At 43.6% G+C, this 27861-nt stretch overlaps 1 protein-coding gene across 1 annotated transcript in view; it reads left to right on the top strand.

Annotated features, from left to right (window-relative positions):
- ETV6 (ETS variant transcription factor 6) overlaps positions 1-27861 on the top strand; it is a 112163-nt gene that overhangs the window by 65212 nt on the left and 19090 nt on the right. The window contains exons 3-4 of the mRNA XM_088147124.1: positions 19026-19190; positions 23353-23487. Of these exons, the coding sequence (XP_088003250.1) occupies positions 19026-19190; positions 23353-23487 (300 nt within the window). The remainder of the gene's footprint in view (positions 1-19025; positions 19191-23352; positions 23488-27861) is intronic.

Here is a 27861-nt window from a genome sequence, read left to right as displayed (position 1 = left end):
ATAATTAGCAACAAAAAGTCCTAAGGAATGGGAAGGAGGGAGGGCAAGACAGAGTCCTGTTGGAAAATTAAATAGCTGTGAGGATTTTAGAGGCAAAGGCAGAACGAGGTCCAGATACTTCCCTCTCTACAAATTAGCACACTGCTTTCTTCCTGCTGCTGTTCTGCATTCAAACTGAATAAGGAAGGTAATAATTAGAGCTGGGAGAAGAGCTTGAGAGCTAATAAGGAAGTCTGATAAAGAACCCGGAAAAAATAGCCGGGGGATATTTAAAGAGGCTAATTGAAGGTGGCACGGAGAGAGACGCTGCATGGCGAGCAAATATGGAGTCTCCGTGATTCAGAGGCAAGGCGGAGGGAGGCAGCGCCGTCAACTCCTGTAAGGAGACCTCCTAGTAATGACTCCTCCGAGTTGACCTCAGCCCGCTGGGACCTCATAGCACATCCTTGGCTATGGGTGAGCCTGGACACTTAGTTAGTTAGTTAGTTAGTTAGCCCTTGTTTTCTTCTGCACTGTTTTCTTGACCGCTAGGTCTTATTAACAGCTCTGGCGTTTCCATAAAGAGAGTTTTTGACTGTTTTGATGGATAATTTTATGATCTGTATCTTGTACTTTGGAGGCGGGCTTGGCAAGGGATCCAGAACGGCACTCTCAGAGGAGGGCAGATCTTCAGGTCTCCTCTGAACTGTTTTGAGCTCGGAAATCAACTGGAACCGAAGGAAGATTAAAATACATTCCGATCAGGGAGTCCTGACTCACGTCTGCTCTTCAGACAGATTCTCGTGAACAGCACCTTGCAATAATTTAGCCTGGACATTATTGGCGGCAGGAGACCTAGAAAAACTATCCAGCAGAGTCCATAACAGGTGCATTGATCTCAGTTGGGGAGAGGGCATCCGTGCCGAGAACCCAAACCCAGTGCTGGGCTCCCAAATACTTTGGGGCTGCAAACCTAGTATGTGTAAACCTAGTGCTTAAAAGGAGGAGCATAGGATATTCCTGCAGCAACTCAACACCAGCTCTTGGTTCCACAGAATCGTGGTGCCCCTGACAGGTCAGGTTTTAGTTTATCAGCCTCTTTCAGCCATTTCTGATTCTTGTTCCCCATTTTCACATGCAGGCACCTCGTTGCTCAAGCAGACCTAGCCTACAAGCCTGCCAACTAAATGTACTGAAAGGGAGTGACGCCCCTGTGTCAAAAACTCTCTCTGGGGAGAAGAAAGGCCAGCAAAACCTGTTCCTTTCCAGTTATGGGTGTTTTTTGTTCTTGGTTTCTTTCGTGCTGAAGAACTGCCATGTGCCAGAAGAAATGCACACTGGTGATAAAGCAAACAGGAATGTCTGTTGGACCACAGGAAATTTCCTGTGCAGGAAGAGATCTTTGGAACTTCCTGTGGAGGAGGGCATGGTGGGGCTGCTGGCAGGAGGCTCTTGACCACAGCTGCAGTTTGTTGGGTGGAGGGAAGTCGGGGCACGCCAGGGACGTAAGAAGGGCAGAGCACCGTCAGAAGTCTGTCCGGGGACAGTTCAGAAATAGAGCTTGAATGCATCCTTTTCCTCCCCCCCTCCCAAAAAAAAATTCTGCAGGGACAAGCTTTCAATCAAAGTTGTGGGTTTGTGGTAGAAGTTGCTCATGGCCAGGAAGCCAGAAAAAACTGTGGCTGGATTCTTCCCCCATGAAAGAAACCTCTTCCTGGCAGCCGAAGAACGACAGAAGACTTTGCTGCAGTTCAGATATTTGATGCATGAAAGTTACTGGCCAGTCAGTATCACCCCAGCTAATTCACCTGACCAGGTTGCTGTGAAAAGCTCAGGCTGGATCCAGGTGGAAGGAAGGAGGCTGAAGGCTGAATAAATAAAGCTCCAGGGCTTCACATCTCCGTTGGTCCTTTGCGAGCAGAACAGATGAGCTCCAGGAAGTCATGCCTGGAAAATGGGTTTGTTTTTATAAGGGATAGTTTATTCGTTGTTAAACAGGACTTCAGACAGCTATGGTCCTTTTGCAAAGGCTTAAAAAAAAATCCCAAACCCTTAGGGAATATATTTGCCGGTCTTCTTCAAGCCTACAATTTTCCTGGGAAATTTTTCTAGAACAGTTTTCCAGCTTGTTGAAATCAGTACAATAGAAGTTCTTGTCCTGTGCACATTTTTTGGCTATTTCAGTGTTATGGATGCAAATAAATTGGGCAGATTTTTGAAGCCCAGTAAAACCAACTCAGTGCCTTTACACAATGTGGTTGCAAATGCCTCCTGTGTTCCAGGATATCCATGGGGGAATGGGTCAAGAGAGTCAAACCGACTGCTGCAACTGTATGGTTGAAGCCCCATCTTCACGTCCACCTTTGAGGCACAGAGACACACATACCCCACAGACACCCCTTCCTTGTTTGGTCTTCAACATTTATAAACATCTTTTTTTTTTTTAACCAACTATAAAAATCTAGTGTATAGGGAATTAACTCATCCACTAATTGTAGCTTAAAACCCATCAGCTATGTTGCTCCAGACGGTCTTGATCCAAAAGGACCCTTTTCAGCCATTATTTCATTCCTGTCTGTTCTTCTCGAGCATGTTTCCTCTGCTGTTTTGGCTTTTTACTGTACATGAGTAGATCCAGAGGGTGGCTGCCACAAGCGAATAATCCTGTCTCACTCTTTGCACCTTGACTCAAGCCGTATCAAACACTTGGTTTGAAGTCTGGTCGTCTTGGTCTCTTGGTCTCTTGGTCTCAAGTTCTGAAGACTTGAGAACAACGAACTGGCGGTGATGGTAAGTCGCATGCAGGTGTCAGCAAGATGACGAAATGCTGCTTAGACTCCATCTGACCTTCTGGCCTTTCACAGTAAGAGCTGCAAAGAAAGCCACGGTTGTGTCACCACTGCAGATGCTCAGGGTTGCCCAACTGAGCTCTTCAGGACTTTTCAGGAGGCTCCACGTTGCAACAATTTGAGCCTCAGACCCATCGTGGCTAGTTGGCTGGGCGTTTGCCAATAACTTTGGTTGTGTTTGTTTCACGTTGAAAGATGTATTAACAGTCGGGAAAGCTTGTGATTAGGGCACGGGGTTAATTATGGCTATTTTTCAGCTTCCCAGCCATGAGAATGTAAGCAAACCAACGGAGGGGTTGAAAGTATAAACCTAGGTATAAACCCTAACCCGGCTTAGCGTTTGGGGGGTCAGCCAAGATGGCTAGATGCACAAGTCAAAGTCACAGAGAGCCTGTCTAGGGTGCCGGCTGAAGGTGGTGCATTAGTTTTACAGATCTGGCCCATCCCAGTTGTAGCCTGGTTTTGGAGCAGAAACAGTCTTGGTCCCTCTAGTGCAGTGTTTCTGAACCTTGGCAGCTTGAAGATGTGTGGACTTCAACTCCCAGAATTCCCCAGCTAGCCATGCTGGCTGGAGAATTCTGGGAGTTGAAGTCCACACATCTTCAAGCTGCCAAGGTTCAGAAACACTGCTCTAATGAATATTTTACATCGTGGAAATGGGTGGTAGGAGGGACAACCCTGTTGATTCTTAATAGTTCAAGTTGCTTGGAGTTGCTTGGAGTCGGGCCGTATCCCAACTGAATTAAATAAATAAACTTTCCAGGCCATCTGCAACCCTGACATTAGCTGGTGCTCTCTCATCCAAGCATTAACTAACTCTGTTTAATGTTCGAAGACTCTGTCAAGGTCGCTCGATGCCTAAAGCCCAATCTTTTTAGGAGATTCCCCGCAGAAAGTATTCTTTTGCTGCTCTTTGTTATAGATGTTTTCACTGGGTTGCTGAATCCACAGAGGAAATCAGTGATTCGTTTTCTGCCTATGTAGTGATTTTTATAGCGTTCCTGCTGTTGTAAATGTTTAGCTTGATTATATCTTCTTTTTTCCTTGATGTTAGATGCAATCTTGGGAAGCTAATTTGGAAGGGTTTTAACTTAAAAAGGAGCTAATAAATGTTTTAAATCAATCAGTCAGTCAATCGGTCAATGATCTATAAGGCTGATGTGTTTTTTAATCATAAAACCTGAGATTCTGAAGAAACAGCCTCCTCTGTGTCTGATATTCTGAATTGTTATTGACTTTTAAGTCTAGAATAGGACTTATTTTAGCTGGGAGTAGTTTTATAATACAACCTTATCCCTAAATTCTTGAGGTGAGCTTAGTGGAATTTACTGTTAATATGTTCTCATCTTGAAGAGGAAGGCAATTGAACACATGCATTCTTACTTTGGGATAGACTTGCATAGGATTCTGTTTGAACTGGGTCACAGCAATGAAGCGGGGGGGGGGGTTTGTATATATTGGCCTATTTTGGAAATAATTCTTCCCCACATTTGGAGTGACCTCTGCTTCTTCTGCTTTCCTGGAGAATTAAAAATTAACTAGTAGCTGTCGGGTCGCCTGAATAACGTTGGTGCAAATTCAGGTTGGAGAGGAGACGTCCAGAGCCAGGAGTTCACTTGCATGCTTCCTCTGCTATCAAGACAGGTCACCTCCAACTTGACTTCCTTGTTCTGTTCCTGGAACTGAATAATAAATTCAGCCGCCTTACCAGAATGACCTAAATGCTATTTCAGCTTGTCACTGACTGTTTTCGTTATACCCCAAAGCCCTTTGTTTGCCTGATAAGTGTTTCCCCACAGGAAATTTCCTGTGACGGAAAAGGCAGGGGAAGCTTCCTGTCAGCCAGATGCTGGAAAGGCCAGATAATAGCCATGGTTCAAATCTCAGATTGCAGCAGCTGCAGAGGGAGGGCTGGCTGACTTCCTCACCAAGTAACAGCCCCGAAACCTGAAGGATCTGTTAGGAGGAGCGTAGAACAGCCTACAGAATTCTTCCTGAAGATCTGACTTTTCCCCTTTCAGTGATGTTTCCATGGTAGCAATCAAGGACATCTGCAGGGGGAGGTCAGAAAAGTCAAGATGGTGGCTGTCTGCATGCCTCTAAGGGCTAACCCTAACCTCTAGGGAACTCTTGGATTTTAGCAGATGTTGTCCTCAAGGTATCCCTCCATGAGAACTGCCACCCTTGTCCAACCAATTTTCTTCTTGCTCATGGCTGCTGTAGGAAAGTGTGGGTGGAGGGCGGGGGGAAATGCGTGATGTCAAGTGCACCCTGACCACATTGCCCACGTTGTGTGGTTAGATTGTGATGTACGTAATACTGTTGAGGCTTCTTCTGGATGCCTGTGGTGGGCCAGGGGATTGAGTGGTAGAGATGCTGAGAGACTTCTAGCAGCAGACTAGGGGGCTCCTTGAGCAGTTATGGGACTGGACACGTGGTTGACAAAGTCACATTCTTTGTACCGTTCCTGTAGGGCAGTGTTCCTCAACCTTGGCAGCTTGAAGATATGTGGGAATTCTGGGAGTTGAGGTCCACACATCTTCAAGCCACTGGGGCCAAGGTTGAGAAACACTGCTGTAGGGACTAGACTCATTAATTTAACTAATTAGAATGCTTGGCCCCAGTTCCGTCACAGCAAAATTGGCAAAGCAAGTTGCAAGACTAGTTATTATTTAAGTATTAGGATTTGGGGGAAAAAAATCATGTTATATGCCTTATCATGTCGTTTAGCAGATGGAAACAAGAACTGGCATGGTTGCTGTGAGGCAGCTTGGGAAACTGAAGGTTCCCTGGTGGTTTTTACCTCCTTCCTTTTCTTTGATTTCCTTCCTTCAAACTCTGCTAACTCCTCTGTTCCTCAATCATCTCTTTCTTTTCTTTCTTTCTTTTTCCCCTTTCTGTTTCTTTTCTCCCCACTCAGCTCACAGGCACCTGTGAGTCTGACGATGATATGTCATGCCTGTCAAGGCTTCGGTGCACAAATGACCCCAGTTGCCTAATCTACACAGTGACAGCATGATACAAATGACAAAAAGCTGCAAGGTAGGAGAAGGACCAGTGGATTTGATGGGACCATTGTCTACCTCTCCCATTCAAGGGTGTCTGCAGCAAAGCAGGACAGGTTATGGCAAACCCCACCACAGTGTATCACAGGGCAAGCCCCTCCTTAATTGTGATACTGCGGTGTGTAGCATCATCACTGTGCATGCTCAGATGCTGTTAAAGCACATCTCGTTCTTTGCTTGCCAACCAAAAACAGGCTGGCCTGTTTTTTGCCAGCAAGAGGGAAGAAAATACATTGCCAGAAAGTTGTGTATTCATGTTTTGCTGCTCTCTGCTTGGATTTTAAAAAAAAAATTCTGGGAATCAGTTGAGTTCGCTGGTTATAGTATGGACGCCTGACACATATTTTACATGTTAGTGGTAGCTAATATTATTGTTATTTCCGTTCTTTGTGGTTCTTTAATAGATTTATATTTTACATGAGAGATCATCCAGTCTGGTTCACTGTACAGCTGATATGAAATGGAGTCTTGAGCTGGTGTGTTTAGAAGCAAATTTATTTTCCAAGAGCTCGGGGTATATATTTAAAAAAAACTGAACAAAGGCACAGTTTAGAAAATCAATATTTTGGGTAACTAAATCTGCTTTTCTCCCCACATTTTCTTTAGCAAGAAAAGACGTACAGAAACCCCAGCGAAAGAGTTCCAATCCACTTGAATAAAGAGGAATGGTAGTGGTGGATGTCCAAACTTTTTTTTTTTAATACATTTGTCTGCAAATTGCAAAAAGGAGCCACTGATATATTTCTCCTCCTCCTCCTCTGCTCTTTGTGTCTGTAATCTTGTTTGGTGGTGTTTCAGTTGAAGGCTTTCTCTGCGGCGATTACGGTCAGTAACACCTCCCCCTCCCTTCCAAAAATAACTGCAAAACACATGGCTAGAGAAAGGATGCTGTATGGATCCCTTGCAGAAGCTCATGGTATTTTCTACACTGCTTAATCTGGTTTTTGGTAGCCCAAAGAGTAGCTCAGTTATCAATCCTGGGATAGTTCAACCAGGCCTTGAGTGGGGTTCCTCACTCGCCTGAGAAGTGTGCAAGAAGTTGCAGGGAAACTCAGGGGAAGCACCTTTGTAGGACTGGTGGGAGTGAAGCAACGCTACTCTTCAAAGCCACTGCATCAGTGCATACCCCACCAAGCTGGATTCTGGCCAACTGGGTCTAAAAACTCATTCTTTGCCCTTTCTTCTACTCAGTTCACGCACTGTTTTCAGTTCTCCTTCCCACAGTAGTTTCAACTCTCACTCCAGAATTGGTAGTTCTGTTTGTGTCCCAGGGAACAGATGATGAAACGTGCATTGGGACATGGCAGAGGGGCAGAATTAGGATTGCAACTTCACCAGGAAGCAACGTCGTTTTGGAGTCGTCATGGTTGGGAACAGACACCACCAGGTCGACCAGACCAGGAAATCAACTCCACAGGAAAGCTAACGCTACTTTGATAGAGATTGACTATAATAAGAGGATCTTGCAAGCCTGATTGTGCTCCCCCGCCTTCTTATACTTCAGTGAATTAGGGAGGTGTCTGCCTGGGCTGCTTCCAAATGTCGTTCTTGACTTACAAATGCTTCATCCCCTTTGCCTGGGCGTCTGCATCTCTCTGTCAAAGTCACCTTCCTGACTCTCTGTGCCTAGGGCGTGAACGGATTGTGAAAAGCTCATTCCTGGGAACATCCCTTCACGTTCTGTGCAGCAGAAATATCACAGCACGCGGGCCTGCCTTGTTTTCGGTCTCACTCTTCTCTGCGTATCAGAGCGCTCCGCCTGTGAATCAGCGGTTGGTAAATTCACTCAGAAAGCTGTTAAGATTTAGCTTTCCTGTGCCAAAGTACAAACACCAGCTGGTCTCCCTGCATTTTCACGGCACAGACGCTGTCTTGCCATTGCTCATAAGCCGTTCCCACAGAAAGGGGCCACCAGAGCAAGACATTGCAAGAAATTATTCCAAAGTCAGTAGGTGCGGGGAGCCCCAGACGCTCGTTCACAGAGAAGCCTGCCCCCTCGTCTATCGCATTTCTGGTTCTGGAGGTGGGTTATTAAGAGGGGCTGACCCGAGGAACGATGGAATGACGCGGTTCAAAGAAAGCTGGAGGGCTTTTTAGCAAGCGCCAGGGTATTGCCTGCATATAACGATAGGGAAATTTTATTTCGGTGCTATGATTTGCCTTGCTCTCATGGTCGCAAAGAATTATGCAGTCATGGATGTGATCTTTAACAGACTGGGTTGTCTTTTATTCTAGCATTTTCTGCGCATGAAACAGCTCATTCTTCCCGTGGATGTAAAGTGTCTTCTCCGTTCAGACCGGCCGAGAATTCCTGTTTGCGTAGCTCGGCAGAGAGAGACTCTGCTCTGTGAAATTGAGAAGGGAGACAAGCAGCAGCATTTATTTGACCCAGGCTTGAAAAAGCTGGGCCAAGTCAGAGCCGATACTAATGGGATGGGAGACCACCAGAGGACCCCAGAAGAAGGTGATGGCAAACGACTGCCATCGTGTTGCCAGGAAAGCAACCTCAGGAGTTGCTCTTCCCTTGAAGGAGGCTTTTCTAGGAGCTTCCCTTCTGATGGACTGGCCCAAAGGTGTTTCTGCACTGCCGTTGTGTATCGGAGAGGCCACACCTAACAACTTTCTTCCTGACTCCTCTTGGCCTTGATGTTGCTGAGGTTTTTTCCACTCTCTTTCTTGCAGCGAATGCCTTTATCATTTCCTCCTTCCTTATTTTTGTTATCTTTTTCATTTCCCCATTCCACTGGCCTATTTCTTTTTTCTGGCAAAGGCTGACAGCGGGAAGTCCCTGGCCTAAAACGTCACCTTTTAAAAAGCGATGGCAGAGAAGCAACTGTTTTCTCGGCCTCGGTGGGACTGGCCTACCTTATGGGGCGAGACTACACAAAGTAGGTCAAGGGGAACCCCCGTCGATCGGTCCGTTGGCCTTCGGCTTAGCGTATCTTGCTTCAGGTCGATCCTCTGCCTCGTTTACTGAAAATGGGAAGTTGGAAAAGAGGACTACGAAGTGAACTTTTGCAGGCAGTTGAACATTATTTTAAGATTCAGGGTTGGACTTTTTTGCTGCTGCCTCTTTTTTCCATCTTGGGTTTTGCATCTGTGCCACGAAGCATTTCCAGCTGCAAAAGCAATTTGGGCAAATCCTGATCTTAAATAGAGCAAAAATTCAGATGAGTATTAAGTATCCCCTCCAAGTCCTGCTGTGTTTCATTGATTATAGAAAACTGTAGAGAAGATGGATCATATCAGTCGTGTCAAGCTATGGAATGTGCTTGGAAAAATGAGAGTCCCAGGACATCTCATTGTCCTCATGTGAAATCTGCACATGTGTCAGGAGGCTACAGTCCAGATGGAACATGACGAAAGAGATTGGTTCCAGGTTGACAAAGGAATGACACCAGACTTTACCCTTATTTATTCAACCCATATGTAGAATATATCTTGAGGGAGGATGGATTGGAACAAGATAACCATGGTTCTAAAACTGGAGGAAGAAATACCAATAATTTGAGCCATGTTGATGATACTACCCTGATAGCTGAAAATGATCGACAAGCTCTAGTAATGGAAGTCAAGGAGCACAGTGAAAAAATGGGATCGAGGTTAAATATAAAGAAGATCAAACTAATGAAAACAGATACACCAATCAGACAGAGAACCAACAGTGAAGATATCGAGGTGGTAGATAGCTTCTGCCTTTTAGAATTGACTGTCAGCAGTAAAGGAGCCTAGAAATATGCCACCGACTAGCACTTGGTAGAGTAATCAGGAAGACCTTGGGAAAGGTCTCCACTGTTGGAAGATCTGAAGGACCAGGTTGGGGACAGATTCCCCTGGAGAAAATCTGTGTGGCCACTAATAGTACTGAGTTGATGTCACATAATCAGTCAATCAATCAATCAATCACTAAGTGGCAGCCACGATTTAGGAATTTCTGTATCCTTTTGCTGTCATGGAGTGGGTCATCTGGACTTCTCCAGCCTAGCTAGGGTAGCCCTAAGAGAGCCTGTTTGGTCTCGTGGTGAAGGCACCAAGCTAGAAACCAGGAGATGGTGAGTTCTAGTCCCGCCTGTGGCACGAAAGCCGGCAGGGTGACTTTGGGCCAGTCCCTCTCTCTCAGCCCCCGACATCAGCCTTGGGCATCGCAACCAATGGATCAATAGTCGGTTGATCCGAAAAGCGGACCCTGCACCTGCAGGAAAAATGCCAGGAAGGAAAAAAGAGCCCTAATCCTAGCAAATAGGCAGCTAGCGTTAATTGCATCGAACAAGGAGTGCAGAAGAGCCCAGTGGCATGACGTTGTCGCTGCTGCTTTTGTTAGTTGTTTGTTTATGCCTGCCTTTGAGTTCATCTTGACTCCCGGCGACTGCCTGGACAAGTCCGTGCGGTTTTCTTGGCAACATTTTTGGGAGTGGTTTGCCCTGGCCCCCTCCTTCCCAGGGCTGAGAGGGAGGGACCGGCCCAAAGTCACCCAACTGGCTTTGTGCCTAAAGTGAGACTGGAACTCACCGTCTCCCAGTTCTTAGCCTGGCGCCTTAACCATGACACCAAACTGGCTCTCTGCATATTGTCGATTTTTAGATCACACCAATCACAAGGCATTTGTTTCCAGCCCCCAGTGAGGCAGACCCACAGCTTCTGTGCCGGTGGATTCCATGGGAAGATGGCCACGAACTCTTTTCCATGGCCACAGAAACTAGGGCCAGAAATAACAGGTGTAAGTTGCAGCTACCTAGGTTTCTTTCTTAAATATAAGGAAAACACTTCCTGATGATCTGAACAAGCCTGCCTATGGAGGCTGTGGGCTCTCTGTCTCCGGAGGTTTTTAAGTAAAGGCTGGACAGCCACCTCTTAGTGGTGGTGGAATTGTTTCTCCTGCAGAGGGTTGGACTGGAAGATCTTTGAGGACCCTTCCAACTCCACAGTTCTGGGATTCTGTGCATCCGCTCCACACCTGTACTTGGGGCTCTGCAGGACTCAGCTCAGCTCCATCTTCATATAAAAAGCATCTGAAGCAGGATTGTTTCTGCCACAGAACTGGGACTGTATGTGTTGTGTTCATTTTGGAAATCTGGATTCTTCTAAGAGATGCTTAATTATTGCACAGCGGGTGTTGTTTCCCTTTTTTTAACTATGTAGTGGAGGAGGAGATGAAGCCCCAACACAGGTCCAATTCATTTTATTTGGTTTCAGGAAGAAAGTTGGAAGATGTTCAGCAAGTGCTCTGGGTTATGTCAGCAGCTGGGAGGGTTGATGGAGCAGGATTTTCAGTCTAGTTCCAGAACGGGGCCGACACGCTTCCAGGAAGCTCTGCCCAGGAGTTGGGAAGATTTATTTCTTCATCTAAAGGCTCCGAAGCTTTTTAAAAAAAATCAATAGGCTTTTCTTAGGTCTTTTAAATGAGGTCCTTTCTGAAAAGAGAAAGGGAGAGTGAGAAATGTTACTCGCTTCTTGTTGATTTCATTTAGCATGACATCATCTCATGCATCTCTACAGGAAGAACGTAATTCAGATTTTAAGGTATCCAAATTAAGAGAAATGTCCAGCGGAGAAAGAAAAAACAACTCCCAGGAGTGTCGGGGGGGGGGGGATTAAAAAAGTTAAGATGGCATTCAGCACCTGGATTGAAGACCCACCCTCTTTTTTCACATGCACATAAAAAAGGGGCGGGTCTTCAGTTGAAAGTCAGAGGTGCCATCTTGACTTTTTTTGACACACGTACATCACTCACGGATACCTGTCTGTTCAGCAGTGGAATTAAGATGCATACACACAGACCAGAAATTAAAAATGTAAAATTGAAATTGAAAATGTGAAATTAAAATTGAAATTGAAATTGTACAGTGTCAAAAGCAAATAAAGAAGGTCAGGTCGAGAATCAGCTTTGGGATCTGTGGGTTCAAACAGAAATTATGATACAATAGATATGGCCTGAAGGAATCTTCTTTTGTAATATATATAACTTTTATTAAAAAAAATTTAAAGAGAAGATAAAAACTAACAAAATCTAATATAGAGTAAAGAAAGAGAAAAAAGAAAAAAAGCAAAAGGTGCAGGAAGAAAGATAAAAAGAAATAGAAAGAAGAAGCTTCCGATTTTCTTTGCACAAATAAAAGTATGATTACAAAGTTATCTCTTACTCTACGGTTACAAAAAGAAAAGTTAACTTTTTTCTATTATCTAGTTTTTTTCTAGATAATCAAAACCACAAATCTTAAGTGCATTTTTTCCCTGTTTCGTGCAAAAAGTCTGTAAGGGGTTTCCAGTCAGCCATAAATGTAGATATTGTCTTTTCTCTGATCAAGGAAGTCAATTTGGCCATCTCTGCAAGTTCCATCATCTTCACCAACCATTCCTCCATTGTGGGCAGTGTCAAACCTTTCCACTTTTGAGACAATAATAGTCTTGCTGCAGTTGTCACATATAAAAACAAAATTCCATGTCTTTTTTTTAGCTATCTGTCCATTAGTCCCAAAAGAAAAGCCTCTGGTATCAATTGTACTTTACTGAAAATGTCTTTGGTAAAATCTCTACTTTAGAAACATTAGTAGCTAAGTCTCTTGAAATCCAAATCATGTCTATTCTTGAAAAAGATTTTTGTCTTTTTGAAAAATAATATACTCTCTTGAACTGCCATTTTTCTGTCTCCATATATCAACCAACCCTAAATTGTCCATCAAAACAAAAAAGACTTTTGGTAATTTACCTTCAGTAATTTTAATATTTTTCTCACAAGTCCTGTCAGTTGCGGGGAAATCACTCCATTCCAACCCCCCATCAAACACCAGCTTTCTTAAGTCTATTAATCTCTCTGTAAGTTGTCTGTAAGCAATTTATCCTCATTTGGGGCATAGATTCCCAACACCATAGTCTTAACCCCATATAAATTAACTTCTACCCCAAAAAATCTGCCATGTTCATCAGTCAATATAAGTTTTGCATATAGTTGAGAATTTATATACAAAACAACTCATTTTTCTTTTTAATATCTGCTGAAATAAATTCTTCGCCTAAAGTTTTATAAGTCAAATATTTTGTATCTTTTTTCCTAATATGAATCTCTTGTAGGCAAATAATGTCTTATTTTATTTTTTTCTTTTTTGAGGAGCATTTGCTCCATTTATATTCCATGTTAAACATTTGTAATCCATAATCAGGCCAAAAATTTAGAAAAGTCTATACCTATAGCACCTAATTCAGTATTGTGTTTTTCCAGTTCCTGTTGCATCTCTTGGGATTTTTGTGTAGTTTCCTCTGAGATATCGATTTGCATCTCCTCCAATTCTCCTTTAAATATTTCTAAAAATTCTCTTGCCTTCTGAACAGAATTCAGTCTAAATCTCTGCTGTTTAAAAGTAAAAATCATACTTTCCAACTTATCCCATTCGAAATGGGATCTTTTTCTGTTTTAATTTTTCAGCCAAGAAGGTGTATTCTTTTCTCTTATGTAAAATTCTAATAGGAATCTCTTTCAAAACAATTCAATCTGTATTACCAATCTTCAATCTTGTATTAAAATGCTGTTGTAGAACTGGATCCCTTGTCTTCCTTCTAAGAAAGTACACCAAAATACTTTCAAAGTACACCAATACTTTCAAAGTACACCAATCTTGGGACATTTCTTGTTCTAGCAAATCTGGAATTTATTCTATAAACTTTATCAATTCCTGACTTCATATCTTCCTCTTCCCAATCCAGAACATTTGCCAAGTCTTTAATAATCCATTCTCTAATATCGTCATCTGGAACCTCTGGAACAGCTCTAAATCTCAAACAAAATTCTTTCTCAGTTTCAATAAAGCCAAATTATCTAATTCTCTTTCTGACTCTCCATCTATAACTTATGTCTTACTCTCTGAAATTTCCACTTTACCATTAATTTGTTTTACCTCTTCAGATATTTGCTTTATAGAACTTTTTAACATCTTTTTAACATCTTCTCCCCTCTCAACTTTTCATTCTTTTTTTCAAAAGCTTCCAATTTATTTTCTATTTGTTCAAATAATTTCTGAACCAAATCTGGTGTAATTGTTTTTTCTGCAGGTTGCTCTAGCGATCCCTTCCTACCCTCTCTTGTCATTTTTCTAGTAGTTGCCATTATATATTGTAATCCAAAAGCGAAAATATCTCAAGGCAAGCCTCTCTTTTCCTCCCTTTTTATTTTACTGTGGCTTCAACATTTTCATTTGAATGGGTCTCCGTAACTTCAAGCCACAATATGCACCACATCACCATGGCAACAAAACATCAAAGTCCAGTTCATTACCTTATCTTTTGTTATGAAGAATCTGCCAGTTAAATGCGCTATTTAACAATAAACAAAAAGCATTCCCACAAAGGTCTGGTTTCTTTACCTGGCTTAGTGCAAATTTATACCAAAGCACTTTTGTCAAAAGTAAAAATAATGAAAATAGAAAAGTGACTCTCCCCTTTATCCTTCTTGAAACTTTCTTAAATCTTCTCTGTGTTAAACTTTCTGCAAAAAAATTCTTAAATCTTTAAATCCTTAAGGTCTCTCTCTCTCTCCCCCTCCCTCTTTTTGTAATCCCAAAAGAAGGTTTAACTCACTGTAAGGAATCTTGTCTTTGCTGCAAAGGAAATCTCTCTATATCTGTAGATTAATTATTTCTGAAAGTGGTTAAGAAATGAGGATGGCAAGGCTTAATGTCCGTATAGATTACACCACAGCTGTGAGCGTAGATGGAATCCCAGGACTCCCAGCTGCTCAACCTCTGAGCTGACTGCAAAAACTTCTGTTTCTGTAGTTTACCCATGGGGAATAGCCATCCAGAGTGCAAGTGGGTTATCTCATGATCTCCCTTTGATCCAAGGAGATAACACCAGCAAGAATATGCCTTCCAGCTAGTGTTCCAGACAGTGGTCTCTCCACATCCGTCCACAATCATTTCTCACTGGAAGCTTCAGATAGGTCCTGGAGGAATCTGGTGGTAGTCGACGGTAGATATGGAGCCTGGAGAATAATGAGAAAATCTTGGGATTAATCATGAGTAGAACTTGGCAGAGTAGGTAATTGGGAGGATAAGTTAGCCAATCAAACAGCTTCATTGGGCAAACAGCTTCATTGGGAATTTGCTTTCTTGAGAGAGGGAGTCTTCCCCTCAACCTCAAAGGAGGTGGTGATGTGACCCCCTCTTCAAGACGCTGTCACTGGACCCAGCAATCCTGGACAATTTAAGGGAAGGTAGTTGAGAAGGTGGTTGGCCTGATTCTGAAGGAGACAGTTCATTTGGACTTCTTTCAGTTGGGCTTAGGCCAAACAGCAGTAAAGAGTCAGCATGGCTCTTGATCTCTTGACGTGCATGGTCCTTGATCTCTCAGGGGCTTTCAATGTCTTTCTGGGTCCTTCCAGACCAGCTGCCAGGTTTGGGAATGGGACGCCCCATGTGGCGGTGGTTCTCCTTTCTCTATGGCCAGTCTCAATCAGTGTGTTGGGGGAGAAGTTGTGCCTGCAGCTCCTCATTTCTGGGGTGCCACAGGGCTCAATCCTGTCTCCCCTCCTTTTTATCATGAAGCCTCTGGGCGAGGTCATCCGTCAGATCCCAGGCCAGTCAAGTGAAGCTGTTGAGTTACTGACCCAGTGTCTGGATGGGGAGGAACAGACTCAGGCTCTTCCTGACAAAACTGAGTGGTTATGGATATTTGGATCTCCTGGGTTGGGGATGTTTTCACCACTGGTCTTTGATGGGGTTGCACTTCAACGCTAGTTCACCACTTCAGGGTTGTCTTGGACTGATAGCTCTGCTCAAGGAGCAGGTGGTAGCAATGGCCAAGAGGGCCTTGCAAAGTGGCACCTTTCCTGAACCATCACTCATGCCTTGGTCACCTCGTGATTGGACTATTGCAATGTACTCTACATGGAGCTGCCCTTGAAGACCACTCAGAAACTACAGCTGGTCCAGAATGTAGCAGTACGGGCAGTGATGGGCAGGTCTTCTTACGCCCATGTGACCCCACTTGTCTGTAGCTGCCTTGGCTGGCAGTGCAGTTCAAGGGCCTGGTTAAACCCCTTCCCCACATGATGTTTCCACCCACCCAGTGAGATCTGGCAGAGTGGGCATGCTTATCAAAGTATAATAGTGATTTTTAGTTCTTCCTTTAAAAAGTGGCATAACCCATTTGTAACTTTGCAAGTAACTTAATGATGTATTGAAAAACTGTAAGCTTTGTGACATTTGAGACCCCATGTTTTACTTATTTGTATCTTATTAATTATATTTTACTCCCCTATTCTTTCTATATGTCTGTTATTCATGGTTGATATTATTTAAAAAAAAAAAATTTAGTTAAAGAAAGGAAATCTAAGTATGGGGGGGGGGAACCCTTTAACTAAAACATTGGAATGCATGCATTTTTAAAAATACGTTTCTAACCCTCATGATGTTGAAGAGAATAAAATACAGGCCGGGGATTGTAGTTCTGAACATTTGGAAACAACAACACCGACAACCTCAGCCCTTTTTCTGTTAGCAGTCTATGATGGCTGTCACGGTCCTGAAAGTTGATTCCTAGTTTGGAATTACCAGGCAGGCAAACTAGCCCACTTTCCTTTACTCCAACCTTCTGTTCTGAATGCCCCCGTGGCTACCCTTTCTAGCTCTGATTCCAAAGCTGGCATGTTTTTGCCAAGGTTGCGTGGCTCAGCGGAGTTTGGAGGCTGTAATTAGCATCAAGATGTTTTTCCTCCCTGTTTGTGATGTGCAGGATTTGCCATGTGTGCGTGTGTGCAGGTATCTAGTTTTCCACCCAAACTCTCCATTCTACCACCCGCTTGTTGAAATGTTCTGTCAATCACCATCTCCATGCCCCGAAGCATCTCAGCTCATTTTTGCTCTCTCCTTCCTTCCTTCCTTCCTTCCTTCCTTCCTCCCTCCCTCCCTCCCTCCCTGCATCAGGGAAAGTCCTTCCTTCCTTCCTTCCTTCCTTCCTTCCTTCCTTCCTTCCTTCCTTCCTTCCTTCCTTCCCTCCCTCCCTCCCTCCCTCCCTCCCTCTTTCCTTCCTCCCTCCCTCCCTCCCTCCCTCCCTCCCTCCCTCCCTCCCATTTGAGCAAGGACATCTGCAGGGGGTATAAAAGAAGTCAAGACGACAGTTGGGATGCACATGAAAAAGGGAGAGGGCTTGGATAGTGCAGTTGTGGCTGCCATCTTGACTTTTTTGACCCCCTGTGGATGCCTTCTCCTTACACTTTAATTCTTTGTCTGGTCTCATAGCTAGAAGGAGGTGTGCAACCTCAGTCTGTCCATATCCGTCAGTTCAATGAGAAATGATTTTATTTTTTGCCTGAGGCATGGACGGATTGGATGGGAAGGGAAGTAATAAAGAATTGAGGGACATTAACAGTAAGATCAGGGGGGGAAATAGCTCACTGCAAACTTTAGAAAAGCTTAGAGGCCGAGCGTTTCTCTAGCCCCTCTGAGTCCAGGAAAGGTCTCTTAAGAGGAAGTTACACTCCCTTTTTTCCTCCTAAGATTAGCTTTAAGCTTGACTGGGAAGTCAGAAAAACATCTCAGAGAAACACCATGTCTAAGCATTTACACATCTTTATCAAAGATGCCACGTGGGCATTCAGGAATTATGTTCAGCTCAAAGGAGACTTGACTTATAGTTGACTGAGATTGATGGGACCTGGTTTGTATTTGGATGGAAAACCTCCAGATATCCAAGGGATGTTGCAGAAATGTCCCAGAGGTTGGCCCTGCCAGCTACTTGCATGGATGTCTCATGTGGTCACTAGGAGCCAAGCTTAACATGGAGATGATTTTACTAAATAAGACAGCAACAAAACCCTTTTTTGCTAGGTATTAGTAATATGATGGACAGGTGTTAAGAGAAGAGGAAGTTGACTTTCACCAGTGTTATACTGGTATAGGCTTTCACAGCCAGTATCTGTTGGGCAATGTTGGTCTAGACAACAGATTCTTGATGCCTGGCTATAAAGACAGGAGCCAAGTCAGCCCCTGCTCAGTTGCCTTGGTCAACATAGCAGATCACCCTGCTTCTGAAGATGCCAACCACAGTTGCTGGTGAAACATCAGGAAATGTGTTGTCTAGACCACGGTCACTAAACCCTGAAGCTCAACACTTCACCAACATTGTTTCCCATTGCTTCAGTCTGTAAAGCCTGAAGGTGATACCACAGATGATGTCTCCACAATCTGAATAGATCCTTCATCCTCTCATTTCAGCAGATGACTTCACTATTAAAGACACATCATGGAGATGCTTTTCTGGTCCAGGCACTCAGGGTCCTGGTCTTTCAGAACTGCACCCTTCTTGTGGATTTCAAGAAAACCCTGTCTGACCATGTGCTCTGGTTTGGTTAAGGTGCCATTATAGGATCCCAATTGGTTAAAAAGCAGCAAGCGATTGTGTTGATAGAGGATATATTTATCTAGATATTTCATTTGTGTTCAAAAAGTCAGAAAAATTAGTTTTGATCTTGTGATCCAGCTGTAGTCATATACAGCTAGTTTAAGAACGAATTCCGTTCCCAAGGTCTGTCCTTAAGTCAAATTTATGTGTAAGCTGGAACAGTATTATTGTATAATACTGTATAAGTAGTATTGTGTAATGAACTCAAACCATTGTGTATTTAACTCGGATTTTGCTACAGTAGGCTCCGTTCTTAACTATGGGTCGTCCGTAAAGATTCTATTTCTTTTCCCACAGTTGAAAGCAAGGCACTCATCCCCTCCATCCTCTGAGGGTGAAGCCTGTGGTCCTAAGACAGGCCTACGGACAGAGTGACAAATTCTCTTTATCCTGGCGGATTATGAGAGTACAGGACACCTTCCTTGATCTTGCTCAGTGCCTAGGTAGAAGGTTGTATTTCCAGAAATATGTTGTACTCCAGAAAAAATATATTTTTCAGGAAGTAGCAAAGTGGAAGAGCTTAATATCCACAGTATCTGTGTTGCGGTCAATATCAGAAGACCTGTATATTTCAAAACCATGAGTTCTAGCTTCTCTAACTTAGTGCACATATATGCATATTTGTGGTTTTGAAATACTAATTTCATTACCCACACTTCTCCCCATCTATGGACCTTGCTTGCCTCCACCAAGGGAATATAAGTGTCTTCCTGATGACATCGTTCTGTTGATTTCTCTACAGGTTTGCAACCCATTTACTGGAGCAGGGATGATGTGGCTCAGTGGCTGAAGTGGGCGGAGAAGGAGTTCTCCCTCAGACCCATCGACAGCAATACCTTTGAGATGAATGGCAAAGCTCTCTTGCTACTAACCAAAGAGGACTTCCGATACAGGTCTCCACATTCTGGTAAGTAATTTAAGAACCAACTGAGGAAGGAAATCTCTTACTCCATTAGAGGGCAAAAATGCAATATCTGTTAGAGATTAGATGTGAGAGAGAATCAACTCCTGCAATATTTTTAAATAATCTTTATTGCATTAATATTATTGTTATAAATATTTATTTACTGCAGAAATGTTGCACACCCCCGATTCAGTTTAGATGAAAAAAAACAAAGTTTAACCATAACATCAGACAAATTCCAGTTAACATTAACCCCATTTAGATTGTTATTTTAGATAATACAAGACAGGGTGAAGGGAGAAATAAAATAACTCCAAACTCTTCCTTTGTAAGTGGAATGGGGAAAGGGAGGTTGGTGGAAATTTGATTCATTCTCATCATACAAACTTGTGCTTGGAGGGATCGTTGTGGGCAGTTGTTGTCAGAAAATTCTGATATTATTGATGCAAATAGATGTCACAAATATATTTTAATAGAATAAGTCCCAGTCTTTCCCATTAAAAATAAAAACTAATAGGAAGCTGGTAGATATGCAAATGGGAGAATTCTACTCAGGTTATAATGTTACTAAATGTTGTTACCAAGTTTGAGTCTCTTGTATTCCATGCTACTTCTGTGTTGGGTGGAATCCTTGGCCTCTTCAAATGGGCTCAGCATCCATGTGAGCAATACCTGGATGGTTCAGAAGTAGCAACCACAGCATCTGGGTTTAGCATAGAAGGGGATCGGGCTGATGTTGGAGGGATTCCTGTTTCACATAATCCCAGAGGTGAAAGGGACCCTTTACGCTGTCAACTCCAACACCTTGTTCAATATAAGAATCCAAATGGAAGTATTCCTAAAAGATGGTCATCTGTCCCCCTCTTGAACCCAGCCAACCAAAGGGAGCCCCCCACATTTCTGAGAACTGCTCTCTTAGGGAATTTTGTTTTTCCTGACCTTCAACCAGAACTTTCCTTCTCCTAACTTAAATCCATTATTCTGGGTTCTGGATTCTGGGATGAGAGAAAGCAGGTCTTGGCCTTCCTCTGTGTGACATCCTTTCAGGCATTTGAAAACTACTTTCATACACATCTCCCCCACCCCACCTGCCTCCAGCCATCTCTTTTCAAGATTAAACATTCCCAGCTTCTTCAGTCTCTTCGATCAGCTTAATTTCTAGTCCCCGCTCATCTTCATTGTCTGTCTCTGAGCCTGATCTTGTTTCCTTGAACCCTTCTTGAAGGGTGCTGCTCAGAACAAGATAGAGCATCTCCAAGGTGGGGTCTGATCAATGGAAAATACTTTTTGTGATTTAGAAATTAGGTTTTGGTTGATACAGCCTAAAATTTTATTGGCCTTTTTTGTAGCCATATCACCCTGCTGGCTCATATTAGGCTTGTGATCAACTACTATTCCAAGAACTTTTTTCAAGTGCTGTTACCTAGCCAACTATCCCCCATCCTTCATCTGTGCATTTTTTTGGATTGTTTAAATAAAGAACTTTACATTTGTTTCTGTTAAATTTCATTCCGTTCCTTTCAGACTGTTTCTTTAACTTGTCAAGATTGTTTCAAATTTTATTTCCATCTTCTAGAGCATTAGCTATCACACTCATTTTTGTTTGTGTCATCTGCAAATCTGATAAGCATTTCCCTCCCCCAACTCATCCAAGTCAGTAATAAAAAATATTGTGGGAGAGAGGGTACAAAATGAATATTGTGGCATGCCACTAGATTTGAGAAAGAACCATTGGTGATTAGTTTTTGAGTACAATTTTCCAGCCAACCATGTATCCGTGTTATTGTCCAGTTAACTATATAGCAAATTAGAATGTCATGGGATACTTTGTCAATGTTTTGTTGAAATCAAGATATATTATGACTATAGCATTCCCACAATCTATTAGGAAATTAGGAAATAATAAGGTTAGTCCGGAAGACTAATTCTTGACAAATTCATGTTAACTTCTGGTAATTGCCATATTGTTGCAAGGAGAATTGCTGGTGTGGTATGAAAAATGAATGTATTGGAAATATTTATAATTTAATACAAGATATTCAGAGCAGCAGTTAATGTTATTAAAAAGAACATACAACAACTGTGAAGAATGTTTTTAAGAGTAATATAAGTTGTAGCATTAAAAACAGCAGCAACACCACTACAACACTGATCAAACTATAACCTCAGCCACACAAAGTGCTTTGGCCTGTCTGAAACTCAGAAGTGAAAAAGTCAGTCTATCAGTCTAACAGAGAAGGCTCCTTCCCAAGTGCTGTGATATTGAGAGGATACAGAGTAGATGGGCAGGATCATGTGAGAGAAGTGTCCTGGGTTCTGCCTCGCTAAATTTCCAAAACTGGGGATTTAAAGGCAACCATCATTTGTCCTTGGAAATTAACTGGGAATGGTTGCAGTTGATCTAACATGTTGGCTTCTATTAAAATTGTAACTCTCAGCTAAAGTTCTCCAAGATCAAGGCTAGGTCCTACTTCTGCAGAAATTAACACGAACATCAGTCTAACTTGCAAAAGCACATCTGGCCAGTATGTTGATAAAGATTCTCAGTCATCCAGGTGGAATTATCTGGAGATTGAGTCATGGTTTGATATGTTTCACTGCTTGTCCAAGACTGAAGAAGCTGCTTGGACAAGCAGTGAAATCTATCAAACCAAAAGAAAAGAAGTCCAGTTGCCATGACTCAACCTCCAGACACATCTGGCCAGAGCTCTGGGTTGAAAAACTAGGTTAAGATCACTCCTGCATTGCAAATCTGATACTCTGGCCTGCATGGAGGTGCAGTTCAATCCAAAACAAGCTGAAATTATTTCTTTATTTACTTTGCTATTCTCAGCAAAGTAAGTCCATATCACAGGATCAGTAGTCATACTGTCCTAAAGTTCTCCAGTAGCCCAGACTTAGTTTTCTACATATATCAAGCAGTGGTTCAGACCATCAACAGTTCCTCATTGTATCACAGCACACTTCATTCTTTTGCCATAGATCACCCAATGACCAGCCTTCAGAGGAGGTTGTCTACCTTATCTCTCCATGAGTTCTAGACTAGTATTTTCTCATCAGAAGGACAAACCCAAGTACTCAAGCCAAATCATGGATCTGGGGCTGAAACATAGTTGAAGTGCAAGCCACGATCTGCCCTTTTCTTTTATTGGGGGATAGAAGAATGATTTTTTTCTCATTTCAATTAAGACAAAAAGTAGTGCCTGCATCATCCAGAAGATGGTAGATCCCTTCCTTGAGCATACAAATCACTCATCTATTCAGTTTCCATCTTGTGCTGGTGTGTTTCAACGTTTGGTGCGACGGAGACTCCTTTGATCTCAATACTCATGTTCTTTCTGATCTTCAAGCATCTGAATATCTAAAACAATTGCCAAGAGCTTCAACTTTGCATCAGAACCACTGCCTTGAGAAAAATGTTCTCAAAGTCAGGCTAATACACAGGTTTTCTACACGCAGCAACTACCTATATTCTTCCATAAGAAATGCTTAAGAAAAGCCGAGAACTTTTCAGGATTTGGCTCCTCCTCTCAGGTGGAGGCCAGATCTACCACAGGCATTGTGCTTGAAGAGATAAGACTTCTTCCCACATCTCTAAATAGCCCCATGCAGCCTTAAGATCAGCATCTACAAACTTGGCGGTTCTGTTTTTCCTCTTCGCAGAAACAAAATTAAATCAAAATCTACGTTCCCTTGACTTCAGTTTCTTATTCTGGAATGAGAAAAGACAGGTCTTGGCCTTCTCCTGTGTGACATCCTGTTAGGTGACTAAAGAGGACTATCAAACATCAGTTGATTTTCCTCAAGGGTAAACATGCCCTGTTGACTCCATCTTTCCTTGAAAAACTGATCTGATGGATCTCACCTGCACGCAAGGGAGCAAACCTTCTCCTGAAGAAGCCAAATGTGTTTTGTGAGTTGTGGAGAACAGAACACCTAGTAAATACTTTTCTGCAGCTCAACTGCAAGGCAGAGTTTTGTGCCTTGAAAGGAAGAAGCCATGGACTTCTCCAGAATTGTATTTTATTTTCCTGGGGGCTGGGCAATATCAGAATTAATGCAGATAAATAAGTGAATACATATAACCTGCCTTATCTTTAGGGACCTCAAAGACAGCAAACAGTCTTTAAAAATTCATTTTCCTGAGTTGGCTTTTTTCTTTCAGGTGATGTGTTATATGAGCTTCTTCAGCACATCTTGAAGCAAAGAAATTCTCATGTGCTGTTTTCTCCCTTCTTCCACCCGGGGAACTCTGTTCATGCTCCACCAGATGTCATGCTGCATCAGAACCACGATGAAGGTAATGGCAGGGATCTCTTTGTTTATGAGAAGCAAAATTACATAGAGAGTTCAGGGGGGTGCTGTGGAAAGAGGACAGTTGGAAAAAAAAAACAAATCCAAAAACTGAAGGCTCATTCTTCACATTATGGCAAATGGAATGTGTGTGCGGTTTCCTATTTAGATCACTCCTCTAACAGTGATTTATGAATTCTGAGTATGTCCATAAAGTTAGAACAGTGTTTTTCAAACTTGGCAACTTTAAGATGGGTGGACCTCAACTCCCAGAATTCCCCAGCCAGCCATGCTGGCTGGGGAATTCTGAGAGTTGAAGTCCACCCATCTTAAAGTTGCTGAGTTTGAAAAACACTGAGTTAGAATATTAATAATTCCCAGCTGCTTGAGGGGTAGGGAGGGGGACAGGTGGATGGCTGTCAATTCCTCCCTTTTTGTTAACTTTTGGGGAAAAAAATAATAAAAATCCATGGGAGTTCAATCAAGGCTTGTGCCTGGGGCATCTGCATGCGCACCTCAAATAAAGAAGGGCGGAGCTTCAATGGTGGTGTTTGCAGACGTCATCTTGATTTTTTTTTTTTTTTTTGGCACCCCCACCCCCAGACAGAATACCAAAATCAGTCCCCTTTCTCGCTGTGTCACCCTCCCCCCAGGCCTATGGAGGATGAAAAACACATGGAGACGTGGAATTCGTAGAGTACCATGGTTTGGTATGGAAGCAACGGCTTTGACGCAGTGGGCCGTGGGCTAGATAGCTCTTAATGCTCTCGTCCCTTTTCTGACAACATTGCTGGGGGGAGTTTATCTCCAAATAACCCTGGGCTCATCCTTACAACGTACAGGCAGCTAGAAAGGGAGCAGGACTTCAGTTGCACAGTTGCGGCCACTATGTTGACTTAGTTGACTTCCCACCATGGACGCCCCTGTTTGCCAACTGCCCTTCCAGGATTAGCAGACTCCAATTAGGGTTGGGGCCCAGAGAGGCTGTTTCACTGTAACCAGACTGTTTTTCACCCCACCACCATCATCTGAAGGCATCGTGCCCTGTGCGTGGCTGGGCTCCACCAGTGCCCGCCTTCTCCAGCGCCCCAAAACCTCTCCGATCCTTTTCATTCACTTCCGGCTCCCACATTAAGCTGTCAGGTTTGCATTTCTGACGGCCTCCACCGGTAGGAATGAAAAGCTGAGGAAGGGTGTTTCATTTGAATTACGGATTTACTTGGCAGCCGCAGATTCTTCTGGGCGGTGAGGACATTGTAGGAGGAGAGCCGGGTTAGTCTAGGGTAGCCAAAAATCGGGAAGTGGCTGGAAGCGCTTTCTCCAACTCACCCGTGTTGTTAAAAGGCAGAAGCTTCCGCCTTTTAATAACATGTGTGAGTTGGAGAAAGCACTGCCAGGCTCGTTCTAATATTGGACTGAGAGAGAAACCCGTTCTGCCAAGGTTCACAGGCAGATAATCGTACCTCTCTTGAACAGTTTTGACTCACTCTTCCTGTTCTCTGGGGTTTGGTGGAGGAACTGGGATAGCTAAATATAGTCCCGTGTCCCCTTTGGGGAAAGTGGTTCCTTTGGGCTTGGTTTTATTATTCTGTGGGGTTCTGTAGCCCACGCTTGCTCCTTCCAGCTCACTGTGGACAGGCAGGCAAGAGGAACACTCAAGGTGTGCAAGGGTTCACCGTAAGTCTTAAGATCAGCTTTACAAATTCCTCTGAAATGCGATACCTGCGTGCCGTCAGCCTTAACTTGAGCATCCCTTCTAAGATACATGTGGGGTCGCAGTCTGTGCTGCAAGAAAGCTGCTAATGTCCTCCAAAAACAGGGTCCTGGAATTTGAAACTTAAGAATGCAAATCACCCAACCGCGGAAGAAGTTGCCGGTTGCATATCTGTACGATCTCCTGATCTAGACTCATCTGCTTCCAGTCAGTTTCAGAAGGAAGTGTGATTGCTGGGACTTGGAGCTGGTCGCCCCTGTGTTCTTCCAGGAAGGGGGTTGGGTTTTGTATCTTAACTTTCCCAACCTTGTTTAAAGTCCTGGGTTTCCTGGTGCCTCTCATCCAGGTCCACTGAGGTGCACCACGCTTAGCTTTTTGAGATCAGCCAAGGTTGTGCAGATGTTTGAAGGACTTCAGAAAGGAAGGGATTCATTTTGCCCATCGAACGCAACCCAGCAGCTCTGCAAAATGGCTTTCCCTTCAAGAAACATCTTGCTGTGCCTCTTCCACTTAATGGTGGAAGGGTTTCAATCTTTTTCATTGGGAATTCTTGCATTCAGCAAGGTGTTGGATGACTTGAAGGCCCCATTCAAATTTTATGGGTCTGTGAATTTTTCCCGTGACTTGGAGCCAGAGCATCATAGCGGACAGACATATCTTAACAGCAGTGTCATGAAAAGTTGGCACATATTTCCATTTATAAAGAAAACAACTTCTAAGAACAAGTGCATGAAAGATTGCAGCTAGGTTTTGCCCTGTAAATAATTCCTCATATGATAAAGTCTTTTTTCCATTGTGTTATCTGCAGTTTTCTATGTGCTCCCTGTACTGTATGTTATTTTATACAGAACCAAGAAAAGTAAACTATTTTGAAATGTGAACCTCTGCATTAACATATAGAGATGGTCCGCATCAAAGGTATCTACAAAGAAGGTCAAAAAGGTCAAAATGGTAGCCGCAACCATGCAGCAGAAACCCAGCACATTTTTACTTGGGTTGCCCCCCACAAAGGGGTGGTTCTTCAAGACTGCCATCTTGACTTTTTTGACCATCCCTGTGATCACCCTGTCTATAGAGTTGCATGTTGGAGAGAAGGTACCCAAACCCATCCTGTGAACCTCATGGAGGTTTTAGTCTCTGATTCAGGTCCCCCACCCCCCTGTCAGTACTCCCCAAGGTAGGTCAGCCTCTACAGAACATCCATCCATGCAGCAAGATGTGTGAGAGCAGGAAGTCACATGTCCCATGTTATAGAGACCTGGTCGCCCTAATGAAGGTTCCATCATTTGACCAACATGGATGGTGTGGAGCTTATCTGGAATTTTGCATGTTTTTTAACAGAATTAATGATTTCTGTAACCTCTCTATCATTTCGGTAATGGCAGTGAACTTACTCAACCCCCACTTTGCACAGAAAACGTACATTGCATTTGAGCTAACCAAGGGTGTGCACAAAGGCAACCCAAGTTGGTTCCTGGGACATAAAATCCAAATGCCAGTCATCTCAGTAAAGACCAGGTCAACAAAAATATAACCATAAACAATGTTCTGAAGTCTTGGCTGGACTTTAAGCGGGGTTAGACCTGGTTGTATTTAGATGGGAGGTGGATCTGTGAAGTCAGTAGGAGTCAAGTTGGAGGCAGCCACGTTGGGGGGGGGTGTCAAAAAAGTCAACAGAAGGGGCATGACTGCACATTTGAAACCCTGCCCATTTTTTATGTGCATCACACACACAACTCACATAAAGAAGAGGCAGGCTTTGCGTGGTCTTGGTCACCATCTCAGCTCTTGAGAACTCCTGCCCCCTGCCCCCTTGACTCAAGCCCAACTTGAGCTTTTACTACGTTAAATTCGTCACTTGGAATTGAAGCCCTTCCCCTGTGCAAATCTTAATCTTTCCACGGAACCAAATTTGGGCTGGGAAGTCTTGAGTTTGGGGCATCCCCTTCCAAGCCTTGGAACTTTTCTTCCTGACGTCTAGGTGGTTTCTTCCCTGCTTTATGGGCCCCTCTGGGGATAAACGTACTCTGAGCATCTTTGATTCAAACGCCAAGGTCGTGTCAGAATCCTGGGCCTGTTTTTCCGCAGCCCTGATTTGCTCTCCTGCCCACAGGCAGCCTCACCTGGGGGCCACACACGGGCCCGGAATGAGGCTTTAATCGTCTTCTTTGTCATCGGCTCTCTCCAGTTTTCAAACATTCTTCAGCCGCCGCAGACAGGGGCATGGCTTGGCACTCGAGTTTCACTTCCTTGTGCCCGTTTGGGTAAGATTGACCTAAATAGTGAAACAAAGAGAGACCTTTCTTGTTTATGACTTTGGCTCTGTGAATCATAAAATCCACACCAGGCCCGTTTCCTCTCCAACTTCAGCCAGGAAACGGGTGGGCGCTGTCTTTGGACGAGAGGAGTGTCTGAGGGGGCTGGAGTCAGACGAAGGTCACTGCGCGGCACCGGAGGAATCCAGCAGGATGTGACCCCCGGGGTCCTCAGCAACGGATCTCTTGGGATTGCAGCAGGGGGGCTCTGTAAATCCTTCAAAGGGCCCCTCCCAGTGCGCACCAGCAGAGAAAGTGGAGGAGCAGAAATGCTCCCTGCTGAAGGGGGGCAAATTTAGGGAGCCACAAATGGGCTGGAACTAATTATGGTTCCACTCAATTCGGAGATTTA

The sequence above is a fragment of the Python bivittatus genome, unplaced genomic scaffold (genome assembly GCF_059951505.1).
Source record: "Python bivittatus isolate LINGU-HERP-01145 unplaced genomic scaffold, Pbiv_v1 ctg000010_np1212, whole genome shotgun sequence".
NCBI classification, from domain to species: Eukaryota; Metazoa; Chordata; class Lepidosauria; order Squamata; family Pythonidae; genus Python; species Python bivittatus.
Note: the sequence above shows the minus strand (reverse complement) of the source record. Positions and strands in the feature narration are given on the sequence as shown.